The 26,502-nt window shown below is 42.2% G+C and overlaps 1 protein-coding gene across 3 annotated transcripts in view; it reads right to left on the bottom strand.

Annotated features, from left to right (window-relative positions):
- GOSR1 (golgi SNAP receptor complex member 1) overlaps positions 1–26,502 on the bottom strand; it is a 184,225-nt gene that overhangs the window by 120,859 nt on the left and 36,864 nt on the right. For all 3 annotated transcript variants that reach the window (XM_073616856.1, XM_073616857.1, XM_073616858.1), the window contains 2 exons: positions 19,164–19,255; positions 5,270–5,344 (listed from right to left, as the gene is read on the bottom strand). In XM_073616856.1, the coding sequence (XP_073472957.1) occupies positions 5,270–5,344; positions 19,164–19,255 (167 nt within the window). The remainder of the gene's footprint in view (positions 1–5,269; positions 5,345–19,163; positions 19,256–26,502) is intronic.

Genomic DNA, 26,502 nt, shown 5'->3' with positions numbered 1-26,502 from the left:
CCGAGTGGAGCGGCATGCGGATGTTTTTTTTGTTTTTTTTCGTTTTTCTCCTGACGCTCTTCCTCATGAAGAGGGGGAGAATACAGCACAGGTGGGGGGGTGTCTGTGAAGAGAAACCCCCCCCCAGACTTACTGGAGGTCTGCTGCTGGCTGAGAAAAGAAGTCTGCTGCTCCGGACACAGTGTGATCTCTTGAGGAAGCATGAGAAGGTATGTGCTCCATACAGCCCCCAGTGGTGACACTTAGGCATGACAACATTTACTAATCATAGGAGACATTTCATAAGAGAATTCAAACATTTCTTAAAAAACTCCACTTACCTTTCCCGCTGCAGGGTTTTCTGTGGTAAAAACAAACAGACCCAATCTTCACCCTTCACGGTGGGTTCCGTTAACAAGCCTTCAGGAACGGGGGATCCTCGGGGAAACCCGCAATCCTGGACCTGTAGTAACACCACCGCCAGTAAAATTTTACGGCCCTAATACCAAAAGTACTGGATCCTGGGGTCCAGCTCTCTAAAGAGAGAAGCATTTACAGGCAAAACCTAGTTTCTTCGGACACGAGGCCCGGGTACCATTCAATTCGGTCTAAAAGACACTTTGAATGGATCCGGCTGCATAGCTACCCCCAGCAAGGATTGCTCCAGTGGGGCTCAGCACAGCACATCTTCACTCGTGACCAACACCTTAGACACTGGTGAAAAAAACTGAGATACTCCCATTATGGGAGGGGTATTATAGGGAGGAAACTTCCTGTTTAGGGTGTGCCAGTGTCCAGCACCTGAAGGTGGACTATAACCTACATAGTAATTACTATGGCTCTGTGTCCCGTGATGTACGATTAAAGAAATCTGGTTTTAAACCTCATTGGAAGATGTGAATGGTATCACATACTCTTTAAAGCATAGTAAAATAAGTATATAAGCTACATTTTAAAAAGATGTAAAACTTTAGTATAAACTGAAAATGATCCTTATTCAGTAAAGAAATGTGGTATTTTAAACTAAAACATATTTTTAAAACAGCAGTCCTGTAAAGTGTTCATAGCAACTGTATTTCATTTTTCTGTAGCACAGCATCAAGAAATTGTATAAATCATGTACCAAGACTTGACAGTACATAAACATTATAAATTGAAGGGAAGCAGGAAATAAATTTAGCCACCATAAAATGACAACTGGTATGTGAGATGTAGATGAGCTCTGCAAATTATCTGATAGGTCTTTCAAAGCTGAGAAATAACAGTAGGCAAATTTAGAAACTGGAGAAACATAATGTAGTCTGGGTAGATTACTTGTCAATGCGCATAAAAGATTGAATATTCACAATGGTGCTTTAACACGTAGTCTGAACACTGAGATTTTAGTGGATGCTCCAAGTATAATGCAGGCTAAATTCTGTGATAAGTGTGGTAATATTGGATAATGGCCTCTTGCTGTCTGCGGCACTTAAGTAATCAAAAATACCAAAATATCTTAATTGTCCCATCAAGACCCAGGAGGTTTGGGAACTGCGGGAGCATATCTGCTGATATTGGGTGCTGTTCTGACAAACTCACTCGAAAATCAATAAAATATTTAGTAGAAGGCCCAGTGGCCAGTTGTTGGTGTGTCCACAGCTACATGGAAATAGGATAGTGGGCTAAATAGAGACATTCACTAAATCTCTATGTGAACTGATAAAAGTGCTAGACAATCAAAAAAAGGCCAATTTTCCAAAATCTAAGCACCTATAACCAATGTATCCATGTGCATTTTTATCCAACCTATATCAAGTTTTACATGATTTTCATGCAGCCAAACTTTTACAAAGTCTTTTGGCAGGTTGCTTTGTGCAAGTCAATGCAAGCTGAGCACCCTTTCTCCTTTAAGCCCCCTTTCACAGTGGGGCATCGGCAGTAAAGTGCCGCTATTCTTAGCAGCGCTTTACAGTCGTATTTGCAGGGGTATTCAGCCGATAGCGGGCTGCTTTTAACCCCCACTAGCAGGCGAAAAAGGGTTAAACCACCCGCAAAGTGCTGCAGCAGCGCTTTGCCGGCAGTATAGCCGTGCTGCCCCACTGATTTCAATGGGCAGGAGCGGTGGAGGAGCGGTAAACACACCGCTCCTTCACCGCTCTGAAGATGCTGCTAGCAGGATTTTTTTTACCATCCTGCCAGCGCACCGCTCCAGTGTGAAAGCGGCTTTTTCAGGGAGCTTTACAGGCGCTGTTTTTAGTGCTGTAGCGCCTGCAAAGGGCCCCAGTGTGAAAGGGGTCTTAATGTAAAGAAAATCTGCACTGACAGAAATAAAGAGGCTGCAATTGATGAGCTCTTCCTGGAAATTGACTGACTGATGCTTTAACCACTTGCCGACCGGGTCCACTCTCAGCTCCACTTGCTTTGGGGGCACTTGTGCGGGCTCGATCCTGAGCAGGGGTGTGTGAGTCTATTGACACACACAGTGCAGCGTGGCTCTGCCCCCACTACCTCTTCACAGGCACAGCCCTAATGCAGATTGAGCTCCGGTAAGTATTTAATGCGCTGGGAAGGAGCGGACCATGGAAGTTTTGTTAACCTTAAAGGATACATTCACCTTTCATGTTACGCCCATATTCAAGGTGGAACATATAATGTGTTATGAAAGGACTGGCCCCCACTCTGACAGCTAGCGGGGGATCTTCTCCCCGTGCTTGCTGTCAAAATTGAAAAAAAAAAGAAAGAAAAAGGGGGGCGACCATGCGGAGCCCTGCATGCCCAGCCATGTCACTCATTCACGGTGTTCTGTGAATGGAAAACTACAAGTCCCAACATTCTTAGCAGCTGTCAGCTTGTAGTTTTCAATGAACTGTGAGTGCTGTGGTATTTCATTGATTGTTCCTGGCAGCGTGTATCAGCTTGCCATACGAGCAAACAGATACAACTGCCAGGTTCGCAGGAGTCCTGCATGGGATCAGCGATCTGCTGATCGCTGGTGCAATGCTTTACAAGCTCCTACAAAAAAAAATTATAAAAAGTTACACGCAAAAAAAAGTACATGTATTATTTTTTGTAAAAAAGGTGAAATTATCCTTTAATGCAGAGAATGCATTAAGGTACAAAAACCTTCTGCCTATTCAACCACTAACAAACAATTTCCATTCTATAAAACAGAATTTAGGGTCACTTTAAGTCTTTCTTTAGTAGCTCTAGTATGTGTTATATTTGTGTTATATAGAAACAAAATACTAATTTGCTTTTGGCTCTGCCACGGTTAAGAAGATTCTGCTAGTATGGTATGTTGTATTTCCACCTATAGGAAAACTAAATTAACAGGACCCCATGAAGGTGAACCATACGTTTCGACAAAACACAGTAACAGAAGTTTACTGTAACTTGACTCCACTTGAAAGTATTATACTGAATGTATCTGTCCTGGGCACAGATTCAGCAGGGACACATTCCATTAAAAATTAATAATATGAACTTTAATTACCTTAAAACACTTTGAGAGCAGTCCTGGTTAAATGGTAGAACTGCTGAATTTAAGTTGTGTAGTTTGAAGAAAAACTGACAAATGCATACACTGCCCCCTGGAAAACAACAATGCAGAGCTACAGCTGCATGCTATACTAACGAAACATTGACGGTCGTATTTGTCTAGTATAAAGACACAAAGAGTTTCTCAAAACCAGTGACAAGCTAATGCCAAGCAAGTTTGCACAGCTAACAAGCTAAAAAGGGATTAGCAAGTATATCAAAGAAAATATAAACATGGTAAACTCATGTATTTAAATTTAATTCACCAGAGAATAAAGTGGTTAAGTGACTTCAGTTGGCTTACAGTTAGGATGGCCCTGAGCTTCCTAATTATACCAAATTTGACAGCCTAATGCAACATCTAGCCACAGATCACACTGTTTAGGGCTACTCTAGGGGGTGATGAGCACAGTCATTATAAGATGCACTAGGTTTTAAGCATTAGGATTTTACAACTTGCTATAAGATCTCTGTGACAAAAGGCCGATTCCTTTCCTATTTTTAATGAGAAAATGTTTGTCACTAAGACCCCTTTTACACTGAGCCGCCTAGGGCGTCAGCGGTAAAGCGGCGCTATTTGTAGCGCCGCTTTACCGTCGTTTTAGCGGCGCTATTCGACCACTAGCAGGGTGGTTTTAACCCCTCGCTAGCGTCCGAAAACGGGTTGAATTCGCCCGCAAACGCCGCCGGAGCGGCGTTTTGCCGGCGGTATTGCAGCGCTGCCCCATTGATTTCAATGAGGAGCAGTGGTGGAGGAGCGGTGAGTTCACCGCTCCAAAGAAGCTGCTGGCAGGACTTTTTTGTGACGCTCTGCCAGCGCACCGCTCCAGTGTGAAAGCCCTCGGGCTTTCACATTGGAGTGAATGGAGCCGCTTTTTGCAGGCGCTATTTTTAGCCCTGTAGTGCCTGAAAAACTCCTCAGTGTGAAAGGGGTCTAATTGCACTAGTGCTACAGGGGGGCAATATGTTTCTGCCCATCCATGGCATATCTTGGAACAAGGATTCTAGGGAGTCTTAACACTACAACACGTCTAAACTGAGCCTGACAATGTGTTGTGTAATTACTACCACCTCCCAATAACAAACATGATCTGTGTCGCTTAATTCTGAACTGGTAAGGTTTCACTTTTTTTTCATCTTATTGAAGGTATGTCTACAATTATTATAAATTGAGATTCCATTTGAGATTGGAGGGATGTCTACAATTTAAGGTGAATGAACAAGGCTCATGTTTAAATTGGCTTCAGCAACTGAATGAATGTACATATATGGATGAAACGGGCGTCTGTGTGGGGTTCTGAGAGCTGTACAATAAAAGAGAAATGGGAACGTGAGCCTGTGAAGTGCAATCATCCAGAAGGATAAAAGCAATACACAGAGCTTTACAGGCCAGTTTTAATGAGAGCTATGCAAGCAGCAGTCTAGTGATGATTTACTGCTCTTCCACTAAAACAGTATCTGCAGCACAGATATGGCTTTACATTGGATAAGTGTTTCAAAACAAAGAGGTTCCACATTTGTGATGACCTGTTACTTTCGAGGAAGTCCCTTTTCTTGTAATGAGTTCTATTCTTAAACTTGCTGAACTCGTACTTAGCTATAGAGCATGATCTCTCTCTGCGTGTATAGCTGCTGGTTCAGCCTATTGACCATTAGCTCTTTGTGAGGAGCAATTAAGCCCTAGAAGGCTAAAATCCATACTGTACATATTAACCTATTCCCCTCCTCCCATTTACTGCTGACTAGCATCGAACTGTCAATGCACCCCTCTTACCTTCTGAGGTGCTCGTGTTCTTTCAAAAACAACTCTGTTCTTCTGTTGTTCACCCCAGATCCAGTTTTGTAAGATCTGTTATGGAGAAAAAAAAAAAAAAAAAGAGAAGGTTTAAGGGAAATAGAACAGTAGTTACTGGGCAGGCTCAGACTGTTTTTTCACAACACAGAGACAAAATTCACAACCCACTTCTTCATCCACAAGAAGATTTACAGTTATTGATTTAAGGAGTGCCAACATTTGTACAGTGCTAGTAAATAAAGTACTGTACTCTAAACATACACAGTATGAAACAGAGAAGAATAAAAAGCTGGTAGGACAGTCCCAGCTCTCTGCTCAGAGCAGTGGGGAGAACTGAGCGATTAGTGGTGTTTCATCGCTCAGTTCTCACTGCAGAGCCGGCAGGGGACAGATGCAGCATCAAATCAATGTATGAGTACAATGTATGAGTATAAATGCGACTTCCTTTTTTTTTTTTTTTTTTTTTACAGAGTCCATACTCTTCTTTTAAAAACATGTCAAGTCTGAAGGATATGGCTGTTCCATGCAGATGCTCCCAGAGTAGTGAGCAACAGAAGCAACAACAAAGGGTCACATAACACTCCCTGCAGTACGACAATGGTTACGTTTTAAAACCCACCTATGCAACGTTCCTGTGATTCACTCAATTTTACTGAAGTACAGTAAGTGCAGAAAGTCAAATACAAAAATACAGTTCACAGAAAAAAGAAGAAAAAAAAACAACACATACATATAAATAGCAAAAAACGAGGATGAGATCTCTGTATGATGCAATTAATGTTGCATCTACAAGATCAGAACAAGTTATACCCCCCTGCTGAAATGTGATTCTCTTTTAGATCCTGAGAGGAAAGAAAATATATCTATAGTGGAATCGCAAAGATTATGAATAGGAATTCTCATTGTATTAATTGGTGAATGGAACACACCTGTGAGGCTTTGTCCTGAATGAATATATAAATGCTAAAGAGCAGTAAATAATTTACACATGGCTTGAGAAAGAGCAATGTGTTGCTTGAAACTGTACAGTTGCTTGTTGGATTAAATGTTTGTACATGAAGATTGATTTTCAAAGGAAAGATGAGTTGAGCATTACACAGAGATTTCATCCTTTTTTTTTTTTTGCTGTTAATCATCGGTGGATCAATTGGGAGCCCACTGATGAGGTGAATATATATATATATATATATATATATATATATATATATATATATATATATATATATATATATATATATATATATATACCGTATTTATTGGCGTATAACACGCACATTCATTTTAAGAGGGAAGTTTCAGGAAAAAAACTTAAATTTTTAATAAGGAACTTTGAAGCAAAATAAGGGTCAGTGCCCATCTGCAGCCACACCATTGCCATCACTGCAGCCTGATCAGTGCCCATCTGCAGCCTCATTAGTCCACATCAATGCAGCCCCACCATTGCCATCAATGCAGAAGCCTCACCATTGCCATCAATGCAGCAGCCTCACCACTGCCATCAATGCAGCAGCCTCACCACTGCCATCAATGCAGCAGCCTCACCACTGCCATCAATGCAGCAGCCTCACCACTGCCATCAATGCAGCAGCCTCACCACTGCCATCAATGCAGCAGCCTCACCACTGCCATCAATGCAGCAGCCTCACCACTGCCATCAATGCAGCAGCCTCACCACTGCCATCAATGCAGCAGCCTCACCACTGCCATCAATGCAGCAGCCTCACCACTGCCATCAATGCAGCAGCCTCACCACTGCCATCAATGCAGCAGCCTCACCACTGCCATCAATGCAGCAGCCTCACCATTGCCATCATTGCAGCAGCCTCACCACTGCCATCATTGCAGCAGCCTCACCACTGCCATCATTGCAGCAGCCTCACCACTGCCATCATTGCAGCAGCCTCATCAGTGCAGCCTGGTCGATGTCCATCTGCAGCCTAGAGGGGGGCGGGATGAGCGCCGACAGATTACATACAGTGAGAATCTCCTATGATAGACAGAACAGTGGTCCAATGGCGGCCCAGGAGACGGGACTTTCTATTACAGAGGCCGCCAAGTAAACAGGAGATTCTCACTGTATGTAATCTGACGGCGCTCATCCTGCCCCCTCCCTGTCCCCTCCGAGACAGCTAAAATTGAAGTATTGGCGTATAACACACACACACTATTTGCACTCGATTTTCATGGTGAAAAAGTGAGTGTTATACGCCAATACAGTATATATATATATATATATATATATATATATATATATATATATATATATATATATACACACACACACACACACACATATATACACACACACAAACAGTATCTCACAAAAGTCAGTACACCCCTCACATTTTTGGAAATATTTTATTATATCTTTTCATGTGACAACACTTAAGAAATGACACTTTGCTACAATGTAAAGTAGTGAGTGTACAGCTTGTATAAGTGTCGCATCACACGGGGCAGCCCGGCTTGCAGCGCGATTTTGCAAGGCGATCTGTACAGGACTTCAGTGGCGCCTTGCAAAATGCCTTCTGTATAGAAGTCAATGCTAGTCGCCCTGAAGTTGTCCCAAAGTAGTACAGGAACCTTTTTCTAAGTCGGAGCGACTTGAGTCGCTCCGATTAGAATGGTTCCATAGCACAGAACAGAGCGCGACTTGTCAGGCGGCTAAGTCGCCCCTGTGTGAGCCGGCACTTACAATGTAAATTTGCTGTTCCCTCAAAATAACTCAGGACACAGCCATTAAAGTCTAAACCGCTGGCAACAAAAGTGAGTACAGCCCTAAGTGAAAATGTCCAAATTGGACCCGATTAGCCATTTTCCCTCAACGGTGTCATGTGATTCGTTAGTGTTACAAGGTCTCAGGTGTGAATGGGGAGTAGGTGTGTTAAGTTTGGTGTTATCGCTCTCACTCTCTCATACTGGTCACTGGAAGTTCAACATGGCACCACATGGCAAAGAACTCTCTGAGGATCTGAAAAAAAGAATTGTTGCTCTACATAAAGATGGCCTAGGCTATAAGAAGATTGCCAAGACCCTGAAACTGAGCTGCAGCACGATGGCCAAGACCAAACAGCAGCTCTACTCAGAACAGGCCTCACCATGGTCGACCAAAGAAATTGCATGCACGTGCTCAGCGTCATTTCCAGAGGTTGTCTTTGGGAAATAGACTTATGAGTTCTACCAGCATTGCTGCAGAGGTTGAAGGGGTGGGGGGTAGGGCTGGGAGATTTTCCCCCCCAAAAAAATCTGAGATTTTTTTTATAAAAAACTCGATTCACGATTCGAATCCGATTTTTTTTTTTTTTTTTTATTATATTAAAGTGCATCCAGTCTACATCACTGTATATACTGACACACTACATCACTGTATATACTGACACACTACATCACTGTATATACTGACACACTACATCACTGTATATTAGGGCTGAAACAACTAATCGATTAATCGACAACTAATCGATTATGAAATTAATCGATTACTATTTTCATAATCAATTAATCGGCCAGTAACATAATGGGGTTAAAAAAAACTAAAACGAGCCCTTTATAGTACAAAAAGAGCAAATAATCGCTACTGTAGATGTTACTTTCACAGTTCTACAATAAAAAAAATGAACCCCTTACAGTAGTGATTATCTGCTTTTTTTTTTTTGTACTATAAAGGGCTAATTTTAGTTTTTTTTAACCCAATTGGCCAAAAAAATGCAAAAACGTAAATCGCCGCAAAATTACGTGCGCAAAAATCAAAACGCACAGCAAAAAGCACTGCAGAAACAGATTGAAAGCAAACTGCCTAGGTGTGTAGCGAGCCTTATTCTGGCCACAAGGATCAATTTTCAGACGAGAATATTCAGACGAAAAGTCTTTGTACATTCGCTGAATGAAAGAATGTTGTTTGAAATTTTTACTTGTTTTCAACATTCTGTTTTTAAAATGAATGTAATTTCTGAACGAAAACCACATACACTGTCTGAAAATTCCTTTGACCAAGAAGTTTTCAATTTCCAAATTTTCCCGTCACTGTGGTTGAAAATGAACGTTGACTTGACCCCACTAACGATTAGAAAATAGAATGAACATTCTTAAAATTAAATTTTTTTTTGGAGGAAGACATTTGATCTGAGTCTGATAATATTTATCAGATTCACCCTTTAATAGTATGTACAGTATATCTCTTCTCTAACAGTTTATACAGTGTATCTCCTCTAATAGTATATACAGTATATCTCTTCTGTCTGTTATTCTCAGAGTGGATTAGATATTTTGCTCCCTAACCATATAGTTGGTTATTTATATTTACCACTGCATAGAGATATTTAAGAATAAATTGCCTTTTTTTTAAAACTTTACATATTAACTAAATTATACGCCACTTTTTTTTTTTTTAAGGTTATTAACCGATTAATCGATTAATCGAAACAATAATCGGCCAACTAATCGATTATGAAAATAATCGTTAGTTGCAGCCCTACTGTATATACTGACACACTACATCACTGTATATACTGACACACTACATCACTGTATACTGACACACTACATCACTGTATATACTGACACACTACATCACCGTATACTGACACACTACATCACCGTATATACTGACACACTACATCACTGTATATACTGACACACTACATCACTGTATATACTGATACACTACATCACCGTATACTGACACACTACATCACCGTATACTGACACACTACATCACCGTATACTGACACACTACATCACCGTATACTGACACACTACATCACCGTATATACTGACACACTACATCACCGTATATACTGACACACTACATCACTGTATATACTGACACACTACATAACTGTATATACTGACACACTACATAACTGTATATACTGACACACTACATCACTGTATATACTGACACACTACATCACTGTATATACTGACACACTACATCACTGTATATACTGACACACTACATCACTGTATATACTGACACACTACATCACTGTATACTGACACACTACATTACCGTATACTGACACACTACATCACTGTATATACTGACACACTACATCACCGTATATACTGACACACTACATCACCGTATATACTGACACACTACATCACCGTATATACTGACACACTACATTACCGTATACTGACACACACTACATTACCGTATACTGACACACACTACATTACCGTATACTGACACACACTACATTACCGTATACTGACACACACTACATTACCGTATACTGACACACACTACATTACCGTATACTGACACACACTACATTACCGTATACTGACACACACTACATTACCGTATACTGACACACACTACATTACCGTATACTGACACACTACATTACTCAGTGATGTAGTGTGTCAGTATTCAGTGATGTAGTGTGTCAGTATACAGTGATGAGCACATTGCTGTGTGATGCCATATGGGGGTATTTTCATATATTGAGCACAGTGCTATGTAATGATATTTAAGAAGGGTGAATATATGGAAATGGGATGTGATGGGATGTGACTTCTCTCCTCTGAGGTATTATTCTTTCTGGCAGTGATCATCACATGGCTATCAGTATCACTATCTCATGAAATACACCATACAGGCAGCTCTGACTCACCCTCCCTTCTCGCTCTCTCTCTGCAGCCCGGGAATGTCCCTGTGATCCCCCCACCCCCTCCTCCTCCTGATATCACAGCCCTCCAATACACAGCGGCGTTCCACCAACAGCCTCGCCCACTACCCCGCCTACACACCCACCCGCCCATGCACAGCGTCGGGCCTCGCGGACTAGGCCGAAGCCGCGGCCTCGCCTGAAAAATCGTGCCCGCAGCTCCTCAGGCCCGGCGCGGTGCTGTTAAAAAAAAAAAAAAAATCTAAAAAAATCGATTTGAAGAAGATTTGAATCGATTTGACCTCTCAACTCGATTCAAGATTCAAATCGATTTTTTTCCCAGCCCTAGTGGGGGGTCAGCCCTTCAGTGCTTAGGACTTACGCCGCACACTGCATCAAATTGGTCTGCATGGCAGTCGTCCCAGAAGGAAGCCTCTTCTAAAGATGATGTACAAGAAAGCCCGCAAACAGTTGCTGAAGACAAGCAGACTAAGGACATGAATAACTGGAACCATGTCCTGTGGTGTGATGAGACCAAGATAAACTTATTTGGTTCAGATGGTGTCAAGCATGTATCGCGGCAACCAGGTGAGGAGTACAAAGACAAGTGCGTCTTGCCTACAGTCAAGCATGGTGGGGGGAGTGTCATGGTCTGGGGCTGCATGAGTGCTGCCAGCACTGGGGAGCTACAATTCATTGAGGGAACCATGAATGCCAACATGTACTCTAACATACTGAAGCAGAGCATGATCCCATCCCTTCGAAGACTGGGCTGCAGGGCAGAATTCCAACATGATAACGACCCCAAACTCACCTTCAAGACGACCACTGCCGTGCTAAAGAAGCTGAGGGTAAAGGTGATGGACTGGCCAAGCATGTTTCCAGACATAAACCCTATTGAGCATCTGTGGAGCATCCTCAAATGGAAGGTGGAGGAGCGATAGGTCTCTACTATCCACCATCTCTGTGATGTCGTCAGAGTGGAAGAGGACTCCAGTGGCAACCTGTGAAGCCCTGGCGAACTCCATGCCCAAGAGGGTTAAGGCAGTGCTGGAAAAAAAATGGTGGCCACGACACTTTGGGCCCAATTTGGACATTTTCACTTAAGAGTGTACTCACTTTTGTTGCCAGCAGTTTAGACATGAATGGTTGTGTGTCGAGTTGTTTTGAGGGGACAGCAAATTTACACTGTTATACAAGCTGTACACTCACTAATTTACATTGTAGCAAAGTGTAATTTCTTCAGTGTTGTCACATGAAGAGATATAATAAAATATTTACAAACATGTGAGGGGTGTACTTACTTTTGTGAGATACTGTATACAGTTCAAACTAAGCATATACCTATGCAGTATAAATTAAAACATGCCGGTATGTGTTTATGGAAGCATGTAAGTATGTGCTTAAGCAAATATGCATTTAGGCAAAACACGAAAGCGCATGTCCATGCAAACATGCACTTACACAATACGTGCCCATGGAGACATGCATTTACGGAATAAGCAAGCATGCGTTTATGAACCGTGTTTATGCAACACGCATCTATGCAAACACCTGTCTATGCACCATGTGTTTATGCAAACATGCATCCACCCAAACACATATCTATGCAACATGCATACACACTTATGCCCACACGTCCATACAAAGATATGCTAAAAACCTGTGTTTATGCAACATGCATCAACGCAGTCGCAGCCAGCCTTGAGGGCCGCATGCTGGGCGCCGCCCCGCGGGGCCCTCTGCGAACATGTGCCTGTGCAGGCTTGTGTTCTATGCAAGTAAGCATGTATACTATGCTGCACCTGCTCAATTGCACCTGGGCCCATATTAGTTATAGTCAGGATTAGCCAAGTACATAGGCATCCAATGCAGCCTCTATGCTGCTTCAACAGCCTATGGCCTCTTCCACACCTGTGCGACCTGTCCTGCGACTGCAAGGTCACCTGACCAGTCGTACCCAATGATTTCCAATGAATACCCTTCACATCCGTGCATCCAAGTCGGAGTGACCTCAAAGCAGCCCCTGCACCACTCTGGTCCGACCTTGGCACGACTTGAGGTCCATAGACTTCAGGATTACACCGGCACTGCTTCAGTTTGCGACTTTCAAATCGCAAAGTGTGAAAAGGGAGACCAGAACTAAACTCCTGCAGACCCAATGCATGCTATTCTGATGACACAACTGCTTCAAATGTACCAATGCTCATGGTCTTCCAAACATGTGCTTATGCCATATGCATGTATGCAACATCTATGCAAAACGTATTTATTCAAGCATGCGTTTAGACAACAAGCTTGCAAACATGAATACTATGCTGCACTTGGCCCCATACTAGTTTTTATTAGTTTAACACATATGCATGCCATGCAGCCTTTTCCTGCTTCAGCCTAAAAGTAAACTCCTGCAGACCAAATGCACATTATCCTGAAGTTTGCAAGTATGCACCTGTTCAACTGCACCAGGTCCCATACTATTGTTGTGCCAAATGTACAGTATTCTGGAGACCGTTGCAAATGGTGAGTTGGCTATAATTGAGCACTGGGTTGTGCCACATCCAATAATATAGAAAAGTCCTATGCTGGAGTGAACGGACACAAGTCCAATAGTTGTGGTGACTGTGATCTCTACAACAAATAACGCTCTTTGCACACTCAAGTGGTTCTTACTCACCATTAGCAGGGTCTTTTTTCTCTTTTTGGCCCCAGTGGGTCCCCTGGCCTCCCCTCCTGGTCTGGTTTGTGTGTGCTGGAACTGGGTCAGCTTTTCAGGCTAGGCACCCCTCTTTTTTGAAGCACGCCCCCTGTGTTGGATCTCCGGCTCAAGCAAACTGGGAACATCTTTTTGCATTCATATGTTTTTAATCTGCATGGTCTGAAAGGGTTGTCATCTCAATATATATAACACTTAGTATTCTCGCTTAATTATACCCTTGAGGAAGGAGATACACATATGTGCTCTGAAATGCGTCGGGTGCAAGAATGACGGGTTTATTACTTCTACTATGTTGTGATGACAGCACTGTAAATTTGTTCTATTGTATCCTTTGTATGTGTTTTTTATATTTTGTACTTATTATATTGAATAAACATTTTTCAAACTAGATTAATTTTTTTCAAACTATTTCTGTGCCTTAAAAGTCCACCACAAGGGGATTTTGTTTCTTTTCAGTATTCTGGAGACCCAACACTTTAAAGTGCACTGCTAGGGGTTTATCATCAACTTACAGTTGTACAGGCCCCCCAGATTAAACAGTGTATGCAGTATATAATCATGACTTGTCTGGCCACACATTTCTCCCATAGTAAGTACTCACACTTCACTAGTATCCATGGGCTGATGTTATGCCTCAAGAGGCTTTGCTACATGGCTTTCTTAACATGGTTGCCCTTCCACTTCCTGCCTATATAAAAATAGGCCATACTGAGCGAACCTGCGCCCTCTAGTGGTTGGAGGAGAAACAGCAGCCCACATGACTAAGAAGTACACAACATGATTAAACAGCACACTGCCCCCAGTGGCCACTGGGATAAAAGACAGATCTCTCTCTCTCTCGAAAATGCAGACTTACCATTCCCCACTGCAGGACTCTGAACATAACAGTCCAATCCTCACCCATCACGGTGAGCTTTGTCATAGAAGACCTTCAGGGACTGGGTCCCCCTTTAACCACTTGCCAACTGCCCTATAGCCAAATGACGGCTGCAGGGCGGCTGGATAACTCTGGGATCACGTCATATGACGTGATTCCAGAAAACTGCTCCCGCGCGCCCCCTGGGGCGCGCACACGGGAACATCAGTGACCGCCGGGTCCAGAGGACCCGGCGCATCACGGTAAACGGCCGCTAATCGCGGCCGTTTACCATGTGATCGCTCCGTCAAATGACATGACGCCGGTTCCTCCCTCCCCTCTCTGTACCGATCGGTACAGAGGGGGAGAGATCGGATGTGAGCCGCGCTGTGGGCTGGATGTGTAGTGCCCACAGCGCAGCTCAGTGACATGTACAGTCACATCCATCCATCCATCCCTCCATGTTCAGCCATCCCCCCCATGCTCTGCAATGACCCTGTGCAATACTCTGCAACCCTGTGCAATACTCTGCAATGATCCTGTGCAATACTCTGCAATGATCCTGTGCAATACTCTGCAATGATCCTGTGCAATACTCTGCAATGATCCTGTGCAATACTCTGCAATGATCCTGTGCAATACTCTGCAATGATCCTGTGCAATACTCTGCAATGATCCTGTGCAATACTCTGCAATGATCCTGTGCAACCCTGTGCAATACGCTGCAACCCTGTGCAATACGCTGCAACCCTGTGCAATACGCTGCAACCCTGTGCAATACGCTGCAACCCTGTGCAATACTCTGCAACCCTGTGTAATACTCTGCAACCCTGTGCAATATTCTGCAACCCTGTGCAACCCTGTGCAATACTCTGCAATGATCCTGTGCAACCCTGTGCCATGCTCCGCCATGCCCCGCCATACTCCGCCATGCCATGCCCCGCCATACTCCGCCATGCCCCACCATACTCCGCCATGCCTCGCCATACTCCGCCATGCCCCGCCATACTCCGCCATGCTCGGCTGTACTCGGCCTCTGTATCTGGCCAGGCCGTGGAAGTCTCACACATGTGGTATCGCCGTACTCAGGAGGAGCAGGAGAATCTATTTTGGGGTGTCATTTTGGTATGTCGTCATACGACGTCCTAGACTTTGTGCGGGGATATCTGAATGATGGGTGCAGCTACAGGCATCATTCAGATATCATCTTTTTCAGCCGGCGATTCCCTACACCATAAGAATGATCATAGCGGCTGTTCCACTGCTTGATCATTCTTACGGGAGGCGAGAGGGGACGCCCCCCCCCCCCCCTCTCGCTGCCCTCAGGTGCTTCTACCGACTCACCGCAACGATCGAAGCCAGGATCTTTTTTTTTTTTTTTTTTTTTTTTATTTCAGGCTTCTTAGCCTAGAGGTGAGATGTGGGGTCTTATTGACCCCATATCTCACTGTAAAGAGGACCTGTCATGCCATATTCCTATTACAGGGGATGTTTACATTCCTTGTAATAGAAATAAAAGTGATCAAAAAATTTATTTTTTGGAAAAAAGCCTCAAACTAAAATAAAGTAAAATGAACAATAAAAAAAAATAAATAAATAAAAAAAAAATTTCCCCGTGTCCTCGCAGTCAGAAGCGAACGCATACGTAAGTTGCGCCCACATATGAAAATGGTGTTCAAACCACACATGTGAGGTATCGTTGTGATCGGTAGAGCGAGAGCAATAATTTTGGCCCTAGACCTCCTCTGTAACTCACAACATGTAACCAGTAAAATTTTTTAAAGCGTCTCCTATGGGGATTTTTAAGTAGCGAAGTTTGGCGCCATTCCAAGAGCGTGTGCAATTTTGAAGGGTGACATGTTAGGTATCTATTTACTCGGCATAACTTCATTATTCACATTATGTAAAAACATTGGGCTAACTTTACTGTTTTGTTTTTTTTGAAAGCACAAAACTGTTTTTTTTTCAAACAAAACGTGTTCGAAAAATTGCTGCGCAAATACAGTGCGAGATAAAAAGTTGCAACGACCGCCATTGTATTCTCTAGGGTCTTTGCTAAAAAAATATATATAATGTTTTGGGGTTCTATGTAATTTTCTAGCAAATAAATTATGATTTTTACATGTAGGAGAGAAATGTCAGAATTGGCCTGGGCACTCCAGAACGCCTGGAGGTGTTCCGTGCATGTTGGGCCTCTGTATGTGGCCACGCTGTGTAAAAGTCTCACACATGTGGTATCGCCATACTCGGGAGTAATAGCAGAATGTGTTTTGGGGTGTAATTTGTGGTATGCATATGCTGTGTGTGAGAAATAACCTGCTAATATGACAATTTTGTGAAAAAAAAAAAAAAAGAAAAAAAAATCTTGATTTTGCAAAGAATTGTGGGAAAAAATGACAACTTCAAAAAACTCATCATGCATCTTCCTAAATACCTTGGAATGTCTTCTTTCCAAAAAGGGGTCATTTGGGGGTATTTGTACTTTTCTGGCATGTTAGGGTCTCAAGAAATGAGATAGGCCAGTCAGTACTTCAGGTGTGATCAATTTTCAGATATTGGTACCATAGCTTGTGGACTCTATAACTTTCACAAAGACCAAATAATATACACCGATTTGGGTTATTTTTACCAAAGATATGTAGCAGTATACATTTTGGCCAAAATATATGAAGAAAAAATTACTAATTTGCAAAATTTTATAACAGAAACGAAGAAAAATGCATTTTTTACAGAATTTTCGGTCTTTTTTCTTTTATAGCGCAAAAAATAAAGAACCCAGCGGTGATTAAATACCACCAAAAGAAAGCTCTATTTGTGTGAAAAAAAGGACAAAAAATTCATTTGGGTACAGTGTTGCATGACTGAGTAATTGTCATTCAAAGTGTGAGAGCACCGAAAGCTGAAAATTGGTCTGGTTAGGAAGGGGGTTTAAGTGCCCAGTGGTCAAGTGGTTAATGTGAGGTCCACTCCCCTGGACCTGTATAGCACCCTGCCGGAAAGCACCTTGGTCAGAACAAAAACTGCACAGGGTTCCATTACGCAGGGTCCAGTGCCGTAAGGCTGCATTACAGGCAAAGCTCGAGGAATCTTCCCTCCTTCAAATGAAATTCGGGTACCATCCATTTTGGCTGACAGCTTTTTCTAATGGATCCGATTGAAGTCCATGATTCTAAATAGAACCATCCAGACCTCCAAGTATGCTCCAAGAGCACATGTATCACATCAGTGACCATTCCACCTAACAGACCTTGGCGAAAAAACTGATGTCCTTCCTCTGTAGGAGGGGTTATATAGGGGTGTACTTCCTGTTTGGCTATCTGCCAGTGTCCATCCACCAGTAGGTGGCATAAAACCTGTATAGTCATTATTATTGTTGCTCTGTGTCCCGTGATGTACGATAAAGAAAATATTTTTTTAAATAAACCACTTTGAAGCAAAATAATGGACAGTGCCCATCAATGCAGGCTGATTAGTGCCCATCTGCAGCCTCAATGCAGCCTGATTAGTGCCCACCTGCAGGCTCACTGCAGCCCGATTAGTGCCCATCTGCAGCCTCAATGTAGCCTGATCTGTGCCCATCTGGAGCCCATCTCCCATCAATGCAGCCTGATTAATGCCCATCTGCAGCCTCACCATCTCTCATGAATGCAGTGCAGGAAGTCACCGAGCCATCATCTCCTGTTTACTCGGCTCTCAGTCGGCAGTCATATACACAGTCCCGCCTCCGCCATCGGCATTGGACCAGCTCCTGTGATAGACAGAACCCTGGTCCAATGCTGGTGGCCGAGGCGGGACTGTGTGTGTGACGTGAGAGCCGAGTGAGATCCGAGTAAACAGGAGATGATGGCTCTCTGAATTCCGGTGGCGCTCATCCCGTGCGTGTTATACGCCGATATAGAGATATAGATAGATCTCTCTCTCTCTCTCTCTATATATATATATATATATATATATATATATATATATATATATATATATATCTATCTCTCTCTCTCTCTATATATATCTCTATCTCTCCATCTATCTAGATATCTCTATCTCTCCATCTATCTAGATATCTCTAGATATATATATCTATATATGAGATAGAGTGAGAGATATCTATATATATATATATATATATCTATATATACACACACACACATCTATATCTCTCTCTATATATATCTATATATTACACACACATATATATATATATATACACACACATATATACACATATATATATACATACACACACATATATATATATATATATATATATATATATATATATATATATATATATATATACACACACACTTTTATTTTTTTTTACACCTGGTAAATATGTACATTGCAGTGTATGTACATCTGTAAATCCAGAGAGCTTTACATTTTTATCTCTCAGCAATTTCAAAGAACTTGATAAACATACTTTTAGCTAATATATAAAGTACATTAATAATAACATCATAAAATACAAAGACTTACTGCACTGCTCTGTAGGTCCTTGCTAAACGTTACCATAGAAACCATACTGATACAGTATTTAAATATACATGCCAGGATTAGAGAAGAGAGACAAGCACCATTAGATGTTCCTTTAAAAGGGATCAACAGCATAAAAATAGCAGTATATCACAGAAATTAAAGCAATGCCATGTACTGACCACTGATTCCCTAACATCATTTGTGACTTACTCAATATCCTTCCGTACTGATCCCAAGAGATCTTCCCTTTCTCGAATTGCCTGGAAATTGGCTTTTGTTTTGTGGAATTCATGTGTGTAATCCTGTAAAGAAACACTCACGTCTATTAATAATATAGACTGCATTACTAGTTATTTGAGCTTTAAGGGATGCAAGTATTGTAATTAACATATAACAACAAGTGTAGACTTATTACTGCGCATAATAGAACTAAAATGTTTATTCATACAATATTGTTTTCCTAACCAAGCAACCAGTTTGTGAATGGAGATGATACTTCACTTTTATCTATTTTAATCAGTGAATAACATGACTGTTGCCATGAATGCAAGAGTTTAGTCCAGCAATGGACATTACTGTTGTGGCCTGTGTTTAAAAGGGTATGTAAACTGCAACAATGAACTTCCCTTATTTGCTCCTTTCAGTTCCGGTAAATATACCATTAAGGCTAAGTTCACACTGGTGCGATGCGAGAACCCGTGCAAATCTAGCATGAGTTCCCGCATTGCACTCGACTCGCAGGCAGTTCACACTGCCCTATGCGAACCGCTGGCAGTGTCAATGCAAAGTTAATGACACTCGAAGATTGGTTCGCATATCGCAGTGTGAACTGTCAGTTCAAACATGAATCAGATCACATGGGTGTTCACACCCATGCGATCCAATTCTGGTGCGGACCAAAAAATAAAGGGTCATGCATGACTTTGGTCTGAAAGCGATGCAAATTCAGCCATACAGTCTGTATAGCTGAATTTGCATGGCATGTGATTTGCACTGCAGTGCGAATCACATGCGGTATCGCACAGCGCACCAGTGAGAACCCAGCCTAAAGGTAATCAGTCAATAGAAGAAAAAGGTGCTACTACCCCAGACTATGTAGAGATCCTCCTGAGCTGTTGGGTACACGATGTGCAGTCACACCATTATGGCTGAAACGCGTTAACTTCTGCTGTACATGTTTATCTTTTATGGAGTTACAATAAATTTGGACTTATTGAAGAGCATGTATGGAGTTGCGGATTGTCTTCTATCCATATACCATTAAAAGCACAATAAGTGCAAATACCCTTTGTGAAACTTCCAGAATCTTGTGTGCCGATTTCCTGTGATCTCTGTGCTGCACTCCAGCTATCCCTGGATACTACAACACTAAGGGGCTTATTTACGAAAGGCAAATCCACTTTGCGCTACAAGTGCAAAGTGCACTTGAAATTGCACTGAAAGTGCACTTTGAAGTGCAGTCACTGTAAATCTGAGGGGTGGATCTGAAATGAGGGGAAGTCTGCCGATTTTATCATCCAATCATGTGCAAGCTAAAATGCTGTTTTTTGTAAAGTAGGCAAGGAAGTTTCAGGAGAGAAAGGGCATAGATCAGAGTGTACGAATTCCACAGAGCATCCACTGATTCCGCCAGTTAAAGTGACACTAAACAGAGAAGTGTAATTTGCCATAATTGATTCACATAAATCATATAAATCATGGAACTGTCCTTTTTTTTTTTTTATCCCCCAAGTAGCTTATTCATGCAGTGCTGCAGGGAAAGATCATTGAGAGGGGCTTCTAATATTTTGCTGATGTATGCCCTCTACAATGTTAGTCTGCGTCTGACCAGCCTCGATTGGTGCTGTGCCAGTCAAAAAAAAAAAGCGTTTCAGAAGAGCAATTTAAATTAGATTATAAATATCTAAATAAAAAATGTTTTGCAGCTCCCAATATTTAGCATCAAATGTGTATTTTTTTGTGCATTTATTTGGTGTAGGCAGAGGCGATTGACACTAGCTTTCATTTTGTCAGATGGCATCTGCATCAAAGGTATTTTTACTTTAGAGATATTAGCAATTACATTAGATATATTGAATATTGATTTATATTAAAACTAAGCGTTTTGTGAGTTTCTTAGTAAATGTAATCAATCATCATACTATATGCCACCCTCATAGTGTTTAGCAATAGTTAGACATAGAAGAGGAGGGAAGGAGGGGAGTGTAATTTACCACTCTGTATACACCCACGTGTGATTCTATTGTCACGTGGGCTGCACAGATAAGAAAAAGGAGGAAATGAAGAGCTTAGAAGGGAATCGAAATTGAGTATGCTCTGTAGAGGACACCAGCAGGTCTACACAATCTCAACCTGTACTGGGGACACAGAGAAGATGGGAGGGACAGATGAAGGAAGGAACAACCAGGTATTTCACTCAAATGTTTTAGTGGCTTTATGAGTATGAACACTATTATATAGCATGTAATGAGAGTTTTTCATAGTCTGGGTTTATTGACTGCTGTTTATAAGTCTGTCCCTAGATACACACCTGTCTAGTTTAGTGTTATACCTGGAGGCCAGGATGTCCACATCAGGGGACCCCCACCTATAAACACAGCTCCTAGAACAGCAAAGGCTGCCAAATGTCTATGCTTAGAATGTACACAGCTGACAAGGCTGGAATGTGCAGTTATGCCCAGGACAGGATCTGCTCTACCTCTCATGCCACAATGAGACTTCTAATTTACCCCTGATGGTTGATGACAGATTATTGCTTTGCAGATGTCTGGAATGAAATTGGGCAAGTGAAATTGCCTCAAGGGAGGCTACCATCGGCCCCAAGACTCTTGTGCAAAAGCGGAGATTTGGGCGACATCTGAGTCTGAACCTGAGACCAGAATCTGAAGCCCCTCTGATGAAGGAAGACTACGGCTTGAGGTACGTCCAGGACCAAATCCAGATACTGCCTTGTTACATAGTTGACAAGATTTAAAAAAAGATCCCAGTTCATGCAGTTCAGCTTGTGTGTGTATTTATGTCTCCACCACTTGTATTCAATAAAAGTTTTTTAAAATTAGTGACACTACCAGCCGAAACCACAGATTGTGGAAGGGAGTTCCATATCCTTACCATTCTAACAGTAAAGAATCCCTCATGCAGTTACAGGTTAAACCGCTTCTTGTCCAACTTTACTGCGAAGCCACGTGTCTTCTTGAGCAACCTGAGACTGAATATTTTCCCCTCTATGCTAGAATCACCATTAATATTAGTTATATATCGCCATCATCTCCCTTATTAAAGGGTTTGTAATGGCAGAAGGCATTAAGATAAAAAGCCTTCTGTGTGCAGCAGCAGCCCCCCCTCATACTTACCTAAGCCCATCTCTGTCCAGCGATGTCCACGAGTCCCTCGGCCGTCCAAGACTCTCGCTCCAGCTCTGTGCCCCCATAGCAAGCTGCTTGCTGTGGGGGCACTCGACAGGAGGGAGGGGCAATGCATACTAGCCCATTATGCTTTCAATTTGCAGGCCTTGCGGGGAGCAAAAGCGGAAGTAAACCCCAAAGGGGTTTATTTCCTCTTTAAGTGTCTCTTCTTAAGGGAAAATAAGTTTAACGTTTATAGTTGTTCTTCATAACTGAGATCCTCCAGCCCCCTTAATAGTTTTGTTACCCTTCCCTGAACTCTCTCTAGTCCTAGCACATACTTCTTGAAGACTGGTGACCAGAACTGGACAGCATACTCAAGATGCAGCAGGACCAGAGTTTTGTTAAGTGGTAGAAGTATAGTTTTAAGTAGATACCTTTTTAATGCATGCGAATATTTTGCTGTCCCTGCTTGCAGTAGTTTGACACTGCATGCTATTGCAGAGTCTGTCATCAAATAGGATCCCCAGATCTTTTTCCATCCTCGATTCCACCAGAGGTTCTCCCCCTAGCATGTAGCTTGCATTCATATTTTTAGCTCCCTAGTGCATTACTTTACATTTCCCTACACTGAACCTCATTTGCCACGTGTTTGCCCACCCCTCAACTTTATCAAGCCTTCCTGTAAAGTTGCTATAACCTGTTGTGAAGTTATTGCCCTGCTTAGCTTTGTATCATCAGCAAACTCTGGAATTGAACTATGTATCCCATTCCCAACCTCTATTAATTATTAACAAGTTAATCAGAACTTGTCTCAGGACAGAGCCCTGGGGCACCCCACCTATAACTCCAGATCTATTTATCACCATCCTTTGTACATGCCCCTGTAACCAGTTTTCTATCCAGGAACATACACTATCGTGAATGCCAGCAGATCTCAATTTGTGGATTATGGGATACCGTGTCAAAGGCTTTGGCGAAGTCTAGATAGACTACATCCACAGGTCATCCTTTATCCAGATTACAACTCGCTTCCTCATAGAATGTTGATGTGGCAAGATCGATCTTTCATGAATCCATGCTGGTTACTGTTAATGGTACTATTCCTATCAGCAAATTATTGGATATTGTCCCCTATCCTCCCCTCCAATATTTTACAAACTATTGATGCTAGGCTGACAGGCCTGTAGCTTCCAGGTATGTATTGCGGCCCAATCTTCAATATTGGTCCTACGTTAGCTTTTTGCTAATCCACTAGTATCATTCTGGTCAGTAAGCTTTTCTTAAAGATTAGGAATAATGGTTTTGCAATGACCTGGCTAAATTCTTTGAGGGCTCTCAGATGTAAGCCATCTGCTCCTGGTGATTTCTTAACATTAGGTTTTTCAAGTCTTTTTAGAACATGGGCTTCTCTGATAGTCACAAGGGTACAACCCATGCAGTGTTGCCAATATACTGTCTTGTCTAATAGTTGCCTTCTTCTTGTCATTTGTAACCAACATCCTTGATTATCCTTTATGGGTCTAATATGCTCTGACTTTGCCTTTTTACTATTAATATATTTTAAAAAATATTGGGGGAATTATTTTTACTCTCCCCCACTATGCGTCTTTCGTAGTCCATTTTCACTGCCCTAATCGCACTCTTACATTTCTTATCGCAATCTTTGTAGTGCTGGAATGTTGCCGATGTCCCCTCAGCCTTATATTTTTAGATGGACAGTTTATTCTCTCTTAGCAGTGAGATTGATCACTTTTGATTTTAATGCCACTAAATAGTGGCATTAATGTAGAAATTCTCTATATTAAACTTCTCCGAAGTTCTCTCCTGACTAAATAGAACCATGGTAAATGAGAAGTGATCAATCTCATCTAATAATCTGGTCCCCTTGTATCTCATACCTCCAATCTAACCTGAGAGCACTAATTCTCTGACATACTAATTTACCTCCCTAATTTCTATTCCTCATCCCCTTTCTCCTTACCACTTCATCTCCCATTCTATTCCTTTTCCTTTGTCCTTTCTTTTTTATTGGTATTTTAAAGAATATAATAGTAAGGCAGAGTACATTAAACCTTGGGAACGCCATAATGATAATAACAAATTCAGCTGAAATGTATTGCCATTTCATATTTTTACTTCTTTGACAGCAAAAACATCTTGTTACAGTACCCAAAACCTGTCCTGGGGCCTTTACCAAACCCCCCCCCCCCTTTTCCTTTTTTATTTGCATTGAAAATTTAACACAATCGAACAAGAAACAGTTGGAAAAGAGTGATTCAGAATCAAACTGAGTTTCATGCTAATGGCTTATTAGCCAAATAAGGGTGCAGATAACATCAGCTGAGAGAGTATAGGAAACAGCTAGATCCGACGCAGCCAAGGAGGGCTCTGAAGGCTGAAGAGGCCCTAATAGGAGAGGACAACATGACTCCAGGGCCATCAGAATGTGTGCTGCAAGCAGTCCCTGACCTGTTAGAAAGTGAGCTGGGGACACCCATTACAGCAAGACCAATCGCCATTGTAGGCAGACAGGAGGAACAAGTCAAAGATCAAAGTTCTTCAAAAGTTGTCACAACAGGAGCAGCAGTGGGGAGGCAGTATGACAGGAAAGAGAGCATGCTTGACACCAGAGCATGAAACAAATGACTGAAGGTCCAGTCCAGCAGGGATGAGGTAGTCTAGATCTAGACGGAGGACAACCTCGGCAGATAGCTGGAGATCGGAGGGGGAACCTTCAGTAACTGTGTTGGAGAGTCTTGATGGAATTGCTATAAAATCAAAATTGCTAAAAAAAAAAAATCACAGGCTAGTCTTTAAAACAGCAGCGCTGAGGAAAAGACATCCAACCTCCTAGGACACTAGCGAAAAACTGAGACATGCTGAAATAAGAGGTTATACCCTCAGTTGGCTCACGGTTTGTTTGCCAGTATCCAATCCTCCAGCAGGTGGCAGTACAACTGGAAGGTTTAAGACTTCTTCCCTCAATAGAAGAGAATGAAATTCTGTTTACTAAGGATAAGCTCCGGCGTGTTTGCATGCTGCACCTGCCGAGCCCGCCAGGAAGTCGGCAATGCGCTGCGCTAATCACAGGCAGTGAGACATTTCCCAATCTCTGCAGCCACACATCGGGAAATGTCTCACTGCTTGTGATTAGCGCTGTGCAGTGCCGCGTTTCTAGCGGGCTCGGCACATGCAGAATGCGTACACGCCAGAGCTCATCCTTACTGTTTACAGAGCCGAGTAAGTAAAGCTAAACTATATACACAGCTGAAAAAGTGACTCCTCCTCCTCTCTGCGATATGAATATAGTTTTCAATTAGAGAAGCACATTTACAAATAAGTTGAAAATACTTCTATGGTCTCTCTTTAGAGAACAGCAGCTTAACCACTTTACGACCACCCAACACATACGTGTGGCAGCAAAAGGATGGGCTGTAACTCCCAGACACCACACATATGCGTCGCCGGGTGACCGTTGTTTATGTGCTGAGAGCGCAGACAGCTTTCAGTCTGGGGTAAAGATCAGAAGCGAGACCGCCTTCCAATCATCCAACACTGATCCTTCTTGCCCCCCACCCAGGCATTCCGCACTGTTTTGAGGGACGCCAAAATAGGCGGGTTTGAAAATTTTACTAGTTCCCCTTTAAAGCTGGTTAGGCAGAGACTCCAACTGGTCTCTGGTTGTTGGGTTTAGGACATGTATTTAACATTTAGCTGTCCCTTAGCTTTAGCTATAGAAATGTATAAAAACATGTTTCCTTGTACTAGACACTAGAAACTAGACACAAGGTGTAAACAGTTTTCAGTGATATTTCCCAATGTTTGCTCCTCCGCCACCCTCCCATATAAATAAAATTATTAGGTTATATGTAGCAATCTAAAAACCTGTAACCAAGAAAAAAACCGTTTAAACTAAAGTGCACCTATAAGTTAGTAAATAAACTGTATATAAAATACAGCAACAACTGATCTAGTCTGCGGTTACAATTCACTGCTAGCTGCAAAACTATTTTTAAAATGCACAGATGTTTTTACTGTAATTGCCTGGTGCTTGTGTGGGTAAGCAGAACATATCTCTTTAGTAACTGACTGTCCACAACTACACCTACAGATAAGGATTCTAGGCAAAGCTGAGCTGGGGTACAAGGCAAAGCAGGGCCAAGTTTAGGTTCTAGGCAAAGCAGAGCTGAGCTGCTAGGCAA

This window comes from Aquarana catesbeiana, linkage group LG02 (assembly GCF_042186555.1).
Source record: "Aquarana catesbeiana isolate 2022-GZ linkage group LG02, ASM4218655v1, whole genome shotgun sequence".
Taxonomy (NCBI): Eukaryota; Metazoa; Chordata; class Amphibia; order Anura; family Ranidae; genus Aquarana; species Aquarana catesbeiana.
Note: the sequence above shows the minus strand (reverse complement) of the source record. Positions and strands in the feature narration are given on the sequence as shown.